General features: G+C 42.5%; 1 protein-coding gene across 1 annotated transcript; it reads right to left on the reverse strand.

Annotated features, from left to right (window-relative positions):
- Positions 1-3662: 3662 nt before the first annotated feature.
- On the reverse strand, positions 3663-9122 carry LOC111962985 (nucleolar protein 10-like). Its single transcript, XM_024147056.2, has 5 exons — positions 9002-9122; positions 8836-8897; positions 8222-8305; positions 5817-5993; positions 3663-5664 (listed from the first exon to the last, which is right to left on the reverse strand). The coding sequence occupies exons 1-5, from the start codon at positions 9120-9122 to the stop codon at positions 5503-5505; spliced, it is 606 nt and encodes a 201-aa protein (XP_024002824.2). The 3' UTR covers positions 3663-5502.
- Between the last annotated feature and the right edge of the window lie 209 nt (positions 9123-9331).

Genomic DNA, 9331 nt, shown 5'->3' on the forward strand with positions numbered 1-9331 from the left:
GTTATGTTTTTCCTAAAAATCACCCTCTCTCCCCTGGCCTCCGCTCTTCCCTTTACACACCATGTAACCCAACATCAGAGCTCAGATGGTGACGTGTGTGAGGTCGCTTCTCAGGGAGGCCCATTCAAGCACACAGTGAGGGGATTACTCTGTGAAAGCAGCCCCACCTCGGCTTCTTTTGTCTGGACGGCTTTGGCCCGCTGAAGCAGTGCACGCTGGTAAAAATGCCCATTTTGGTTGCCTCAATGCAAAATGGGAAAGCTGAAGGGTCTGAGGAAGTTACTGCTCATCTTGCTGTGAATGAGTCAGTGTGGCAGTAGATATATATATATAATATATATTATTTAACCTTTATTTAACTAGGCAAGTCAGTTAAGAACAAATTCTTATTTAAAATGACATGGGTTAACTGTGTTGTTCAGGGGCAGAACAACAGATTTTTACCTTGTCAGCTCGGGAATTCGATGCAGCAACCTTTCGGTTACTGGCCCAACGCTCTAACCACTAGGCTACCTGCCTCCCCAATAAATACCATGATTTGGTGATTCGATCAAATACTATTCCAATAAATTAATGATGTGATTGTGGTGAAACAATCTTTCACACATTTTTTGGAAGCTCTTTTGAATGTATTCAAAGGAGACACATCCCAAGTTTTCAAACTGTCATCTTAGGTTAAATAAAGCATGAGTTAGTTAAGCAGCTCAGTTAATTGGCGGATGGAGTATTCAAAATAACACAAAATACAATTCAAGAAAGCAGTAGGCCTACCACTGCCAAAAAAGGTCATAGGTAACAAATTAATACACTGCTCTGAGCTGATTTTAGACAGCCTAAACAGAAATGCATCCTATTGGTTATTTATGCATTTTCCTTTCTTTGTAATATCTTGGAAAAAGAGTGATGTGCTACAGGAAGTGCCAACTGAGCTTGACCCACTTCCTGTGGCCTAGATTTGGCGTATCCATGGTGATGGTTTTGTTGAGCGAAAAAGAGGATCCTGCCAAAGAAAACAACAAGCGTGACCCGCTGTCCAGACCTGAGAAAGATAAACTAACCATTCCCACATCAATCAGTTAGCTGTCTGATGGTAAGTTATCAAACGACAAACACGACCTCAGGCCTGAATGAAATCAATTTCTCCAAAGTTCACTTTTTAATATCTCAGTTGACAGCTTGAATGCGCCTCTTACGTAAGTATGATTGGTGGTGACACGCAGTCACCCTCTCACTTTCTTTCCCTCTTTTCTTGCCAAACAATGAGAAAAAGTAGGCCGGGGCGATCAGCTATGTGACCCCCTGACAGCACACAACAGTGGTTAAGATACAAAAGGCTAGGGAAGCTACTGCATCTCCATTGTTCAGATCTACATCATCTACCCACTGCCCATGCACCCCTAACCACCACCCCACAACAACTGTGCCATGAAGAAAGAGTCCCCAGTTCTTCACCAACTGAAATGTATGTCATTATTGTATGAAGACCACAAGCCTCAACTCCTCAAAGACACTCAATATCCCTCATTATTTCTGTATCTGACTGCACTCAATTTTTTCAGCTTTACTATACACATGACTATATGGTCAAGGCTTTCCTTTTGAATGCTACTATTGAATCTTGAGATATGCTTGCATAACTTGGACGTTTGAGTAAATGCATTGACGTCAATGAGATTTGCAGCCATTTAAGAGTTAGGGAGTTGATTTGTCATAGTAGATAATTCATTGTATTTTGCATTACATGAGTTGAACGGTTATCCTTTGTTTCGCCTGTTATACATCTCACTCTGCAGCAACCAACAATGGAGACTAGAAGGCATAGCTTAAACTTTCTTTAGACATCTAATATTTGGATTACATTTGTATGTCATACTCCACTCGCGATGCGCTGGGCAAAGTAAAATGAGTTTAACAATTCTAGGTGGTACTAGTGAGGTTAGAGGGTCAAGCACCAAACAGGCGGGAAGGAAGAGCAAGGGAGGCAGACAGTGCCTAAAGCCTCATGGTTTGAGGCCCCAGGCAGCAGTTATTTAAGGAGGGGGTGGGGGTGAATTTCACAGCACCTCCTCCCATTTCAAAAGGGCCAGGGAAGGAGACAGCAGGGCCAGCCATGTGTGAACCAGGGGGATGAGAGGTCAAACGGAGAAAGCTGCTTCCAAGAATTGGGGCTCCATGTTCTCAGGACTTGTCTTCACCTTTTTTTCCTCTTCCCTCCTTTCTTTTTTAATCTGTCTGGACTGGAGTGAAATAGTGGCGGTTTAATATCCACAAAAAGTGTTATGTCATACCAAGGAAGTAAAATATATTTGTGAAGCCATTTAGAGTTGTTGGACATGCCAGTGGATGGACATGTATTTTCGGATGCTAATCATTATAAATGGTACGTCAGTTAATAAAATACAACTTTCCCCATACAACTGAGACCTTGTGTCCAACTGTTGGACTTATTTGTGGATAGCTTTTTCCAACATAGAACTGCATCCCCAGATATCATAAGGCCACTATAAGAACATAGCACAGACCAGGGAGCTATACGTTTAGTACAAATCTTTTATCTGTCAAGCACGGAGCATAATACAGACATGTTCAGTCTGCACTACAGGAAAATTAGGATTGTGAAGTAAAAAAGAACACAGTGAATGTCAGGAGCTTCTCACGGACACACACGTCAAAAAACATGTTTTTACTTTGTCATTATGGGGTAGTGTGTGTATAGATGGGTGAGAAGAAAACACAATTGAATAAATGTTGAATTCAGGCTGTAACAAAATGTGGAATAAGTCAAGGGGTATGAATACTTTCTGAAGGCACACACAAAAGTGCACATACGTGGATGCACAAACTGCATACACCACACAATCAAAACATTTTGCAATCAATAGATAATACACATTGTATCCTTTCATAGCAGCTCCACCAATATATCTTCATAACTGTGTTACAGGACAAGTCACAATCGATCAGCTCACTTTTCCATCACACCCTCTCGACTCCCAGACGGTAACAAAGTGTCATTCTGCCACAAATTAAGTTGAGAAATGGCTGGGATGGCTGGGATGGCTGGGATTCTGGCTGGGATTCTTAATCTCAGTAGTGTCAGAGTAGTTCCACTACCTCTGCCTCTACCTCAGTAGTGCCCCTGCCTCTACCCCCCCCCCCCCCCCCCTCTAAATCCACCTGTACTCCCACCTCTGCCTCTAAATCCCCCTCTACAGGTGTACTGCGGACCTCCTCAGCTTCTTCCTCTCCTCGTGGTGATCACGCTCTGCCTGCTGCTGCCGCTGTTGCTGCTCCGACTGAAGGAGATCATTGAGAAAGGACAGGAAGAGAGAGGAGAGGGAGGCAGTGAAAGAGATACTTTTCATTGGAGTATGATTAGGCGACCTTGTGCAAAAAAATAATAGCTTTTCTATTGTCAAATCTGTAATCAACATTGACCTTGGCACTGCTTCCTCCAGCTCACGCTGTAGTCCAGGGGATTTACCCAACAGACGGGAGCCTTACCCAAACCTAGCTTGGCCTTGCACCATCAGTGTCCCGTGCAAAACCAATGGTATTGTTTTTTAAAACTGCAATATCCATGCAACTTATTGATAATTGAAGCATGTTTCAAAGGGTGCTGATACAAGATAGAAATACAAGACACAAGAGTGAGTCACTGACTGATTTGGGAGCTCAACCTTTATCTGGGGTTATAACACAAAGCCTAAACAGTCAAAAATGATCATGATCAAAACACAGCATTTCCTGTGACATTGGTCCTCTTCTGCATGCACCATTACAGATTATACACAGTGACTACACTGCAGTGTCAACTTTAACCGGTACTTTCGTATTTTGTGTAAACATCTACGTTTGGGAGAACAGACTGATGGAGGTAAAATGTCAATGACAAGCTCTATTTGTTACTGTTACTGAACCCAGGATCAGCAGAAATCCAGATTAGTAGTCAGTAGTCAAATGGAAAGTTGACCTCACCAACCCACAGTCACCCACACACTCACGTTCCTCATGAATCATTCTGACTGAATGGACTACAAGTGAGAAGAAAATGAAAAGGACTCTGGATAAAAGAGAAAAGAGCTCCATTTGAAAAGACAGGACTGTGAATGCAGCATTTGTTGCATGCAAATCACACATTGTGTTGAAATGCAGTACCTAGAAAGCCTGTTTCCTATACTGCTTTCACATAGGATTCCCGGTATTCTGCCTGTAAATAAATTGGGCAATGTTTCTTTCAAACAGCCCTATTTTACTTCTTTCTTGTCGGTATTCACTTTTTATATAGCCATTGCCGGGAAGGAGCAAGAGACATTAAACTTTGACCTGGTTGTTGTAGTCAGTTTAAATTCAGACCCTCCACTGCTTTAATTTCTTCACACTCACAACAGTAGAGCAGGCGGCCGGAGAAAGCAGAGCACGGTGGGTGGAAAGGACGGAACAGGCAGAGCAGTGACTGTATGCTTGTATGACAGTCCATATCTCCAATCATCTTTGCTGATAGCGATGGGTTTCCATAAGTGGAGGAATTGGTCTAATTTAGTATGTATGGTAAAGCTTCAACCCTTAGCTACCTCTTCCAATTCAAAAGAGCCAAAATGCGTCAAAGAGGATAACCCGCCAGCCCGGCTTCAGTTTGGTCATTATAATTCAAAACGATGCATTCTAAAATAAATCACGCACATGCCTCGCATGCTTGCCTTTGGTGAGTTTAGGCCATAAGTTAGCAGTTTGCCTACTTGTATTTGGATACTCAAAACTTAAACTGAATTTCTTTCAATTGACTGATTTCCTTATATGAACTAACTCTGTAAAAATCTTTGAAATTGTTGGATGTTGCATTCGTATTTTTGTTCATTAGAGGATCAAAGGTCAAAGAGGGGTAGAGTGGATAAAGTAAAAATAAATAAAAGGCATTTATGCCAACAATAACTTGTTTTTGTAATTGCCCTGAAATCTTTGCAAATTGTAAGTGTTGAGAGTGGGGTACACTACATCTACTGTTCTACTATTTACCATTTAGTCTTATTTCACTCTAAAATATTTGCTTTTTAATGAGTTTGAAGCACGAGAACCAAGTAGAGGGTGTTTTACATAATGGGAGGTAACCCTTGGGACACCCTTCCCTTCCTATATTTGACCCGTGTCCTCATTTGTCCTGCTGCATGTGTCCACCTGTCAATACAGTGATGGATGTGACAGCCTCTCTCAGGCTGTGACCAAGGCAGGCCATACGTTTCTGTCTGCTGCAGAGAACACAGGTCAGACACCTTAAGACACAGTCACGTGTTTCCCTGCTAATCATTGTAATGGCAAAAAAAATAACTGACTCTATATACCATGTCCATGTGAGGGTTGATTATTTGTGCTGATTGACAGTAACAATGTGAAAATGCTTGGCATTTGATGCAATCACTGTAGTACTACTCCATGCTTGCTTTGGATGGTGTGCTGTGACGTTCCGTGGCGTCTATTCAAAATGTTATGGTTCAGAGGTTGTTCCTAGAGACTAGAGCATCGCCAGAAGCTCACTGGATCCCGTCCCTCCTCATATATGAGGCGCCGCTGCTCCCTGACATCGTCCACCCAGCTCTTATCGTCATCAGAACTCTCGTCTGAGCTGCCACGCCCTCCTGGCTCCTCCTCTTCTTGGTCTGCCTCAGTCTTCAGAGAGGAAGGTGGTGACATTGTAGAATTAGAATGGGTAGAAAGTTTGTTCACATTGAAAGCCACAATCCATATTCGGTGTAGGCTATGATTTAAAAGCGTATCTATCAAACTTCAGTAGGGGTAGTATTGCTAGCTAGTCTTGTTACCTTTTCAGAGTCTGTGGTTTGCTTGGCTAGCAGCCGCAGCTTCTTCCTCCTATTCTGCCCCACTTTGGACACGATGGGGTTGAGCATGTGAAACTCCTCACTCTGCTCCTCCACTTGGTAGTCTGGGTTCTCAAACATCACCTGGAAACGCTCGTCGCTAAGGATGCTGGGTAGAGCCTGGCAGAGAGAGGATTTGATTAACAGCTGACATTCGCTAGATGATCATGTTTGAGATATGTAACTGACAAAATAATGGAAACACTTAAGTAAATATGGGATACAAAGTATATTGAAAGCAGGTTCTTTCACACAGGAATGGTTCCTGAGAATATTAAGCAATTAACATCCCATCATGTTTAGAGTCATGTATAAAAATGCTGGGCAGGCCATTATTTTGGATACCATGGCTATGCCCCCATAAGATGACAATGGTCCCAGGCACGAGTGGTCACTGAGTTTGAGGAGCATAAAAACGATGTAAACCTTACGCCATGGCCATCTCAGTCACCAGATCTCAACCCAATTGAACACTTACAGGCGATTCTAAAGCGGCGCTTGAGACTGAGTTTTCCAGCACCATCAACAAAAGACCAAATCATGGAATTTCTTGTGAAAGAATGGTGTCACATCCCTCCAATAGAGTTCCAGACACCTGTAGAATCTATGCCAAGATACATTGAGGCTGTTCTGGTGCCCAACACCCTATTAAGACACTTTAAGTTGGTGTTTCCTTTATTTTGGCAGTTACATGTACATGCCAGTTCCCTCTACATTACCTTAGAACCTAAAATATATAAACACCGCCTTCAGCTCTGAAAAGACCAGTATAGGGCAGTCCCCAAAAGAAAAAAGAAATCTTGGTCGACCAAGAGTCGTCTGTTCTTTCGACCAATCAATTGGTCTACATTTGTTAGTAGTATTTTTCCCTATATAAACACACCCAATGTGTTTTAAACCCCCTAGAGTCAATGTCCGCGCATAATCAAAAAAATCCCCATAAAAATCTGTCAGTTTAAGCTAGCAATATCTGCCTGTGTAACAGGTGATAGAGCTAAAGCGGTGTTTGGTGGACTTTGTGACATCCCAAAATTTGTCTGTAGCGTCCGAACGGTTTGGCCTACAAACTATTATGACCCTTCTATGGTACAAACTATTACGACCCTTCTATGGTAAGACGATACTCTCTCGAATACGACTGTGTTCGCCGTTTTGCTCTCGTCTGAAATCGATACAGCCGATCTGACAACTTCTGTCTGTAGCGTCCGAACAGTTTGGGCTACACACTAATATGACCTCTCCGTGAAAAAGTGAGACTCTCACGAACACATACGTCAGTTAATTTTGCTATTGCCAACTATGTAAAAATAGCCTACATAAAGCCAAAAAATTAAAACATTGCAGCCTGCAGGTAGAAAATATCCAGATAAAAATAAATATCCTATAAATCACATTGGCTATGCATGGCCTGTCTGCAAGGAACTTGAAACATTGTATCAACTTGGTTGGCCTGAAGCTCTTGCTAGCAAACTTGCAACATTGTATAAAATATTTTGGCCACTCAGTTTCCCACCAGTGAGCTCCAGACAGACACAGCTGTAGGCTATTCCGCAAGGGATAAGAAGCAATCAGGTAGGCTTATTTTATTACGTTTCCACCGGATCAGAGCATGACATTTTTTTCACCTTTCACGTCAAGTGGTTATTGAAAGAGAGCTGTAAAGATGTTTTTTTTTATATAGGCTATGTTGAGGAACTATTGTCATTCTCAATGGACTTAGTTATTAACTTGCTGTTTGAAGTGTAGAAAATATTACTTTTGAGAAGCGCCACAGTTCTCGTGAGTTAAGACAATCAGAAATACTATCAGATCCCCAAATGGGCATATTTAAATGCCTACATTTGCATGCAGGCAAGGTAGCCTAGGCCTACTTCTATGTATAATCAGGTGTGCGTCCTTACTCAACATTGACAGGAGATTTATATATTTTTTAAACGAAAAAGAAAAAAAACTTGTTCCTCACAAGTGTAGCCCGCAAACAACGTGTCTACTCCGACAAAAAGAACAGTAAAAGACTAATAAATATATTGAATGAAATAACAGAAATTACCATAACCTAGCAAACATTGTAGATTAGAAATGATGGGAATTAACAGTAAATGGTGATACTACTGGTGTGCCGTCCCCGTAGCCTCCACAATGAATTAGTCCACTGAAACAGGAGTGAATCAGACAGGCGTCTTGTGTGCCATAAAAAATATACACATATTTGTAACTGCTCGACAAAGAAAAATATTGGTCGACCAACAACCTATCGACCAAACAATCGACCAGTCGACTAAATGGGGTCAGCCCTAGACCAATAGCATGTGAAACCCGAGTGTGTGTGCAGGTGTATTTGCTCCTACCTTCTTCCTGGCAGACAGTTCCTCCTCGTTGTCTCCCTCCTCCATCAGTTTGAGAGCCAGCTCTTTGTTCACCTTGGGCAGCTTCTGTCTCAGCAACACAGAACATTCATACAACACAACACACAATATATTAGCTATATACACTTCTTAGATAACATCGTCTGTATCACCATGTCCTTCAATTAATCAATAAAATGTGCACTACATGAAAATTACTATGTGAACATCTCATTCCAAAATCATGGCCATTATTATGGAGTTGGTCCCCCCTTTGCTGCTATTATTCTAAAATTGATTCAATTGTTTTTTCCCCCTCATCAATCTACACACAACACTTCATAATGAACATGATGGTCACTCTGACAGAGATCTAGATTTCTTCTGTGGAGATGAGAACCTTCCAGAAGGACATTCATCTCTGCAGCACTCCACCAATCAGGCCTTTACGGTAGAGTGGCCAAACGGAAGCCTCTCCTCAGTAAAAGGCACATGACTGCCTGCTTGGAGTCTCAGACCATGAGAAACAAGATTCTCTGTTCTGATGAAACCAAGATTGAACTCTTTGACCTGAATGCCAAGCGTCACATCGAGAGAAAACCTGGCACTGTCCCTACGTGAAGCATGGTGGTGGCAACATCCTGCTGTGGGGATTTCTTCAGCGGCAGGGACTGGGAGACTAGTCAGGATAGAGGGAAAGATGAACGGAGTAAGGTACAGAGAGATCCTTGATGAAAACCTGCTCCAGAGTGCTCAGGACCTCAGACTGGGGTGAAGGTTCACCTTCCAACAGGACAACGACCCTAAGCACACAACCAAGAAAACTCAGGAGTAGCTTCAGGACAAGTCTCTGAATGTCCTTGAGTGTCCCAGCCAGAGCCCGGACTTGAACCCGATCTAACATCTTTGGAGACCTGAAAAAAGCTGTTCAGCGACACTCGGCATCAAACCTGATAGCGCTTGAGAGGATCTGCAGAGGAGAATGGGAAAAAGGCCCCAAATATAGGTGTGCCAAGCTTGTAGCGTATGAATACTTTCCGAATGCACTGTAACAGCCTCCACTCTTCTGGAAAGGATTCCACTAGATGTTGGAACATTGCTGCGGGTACATGG

Source organism: Salvelinus sp. IW2-2015, linkage group LG4q.2 (assembly GCF_002910315.2).
Source record: "Salvelinus sp. IW2-2015 linkage group LG4q.2, ASM291031v2, whole genome shotgun sequence".
Classification (NCBI taxonomy): domain Eukaryota; kingdom Metazoa; phylum Chordata; class Actinopteri; order Salmoniformes; family Salmonidae; genus Salvelinus; species Salvelinus sp. IW2-2015.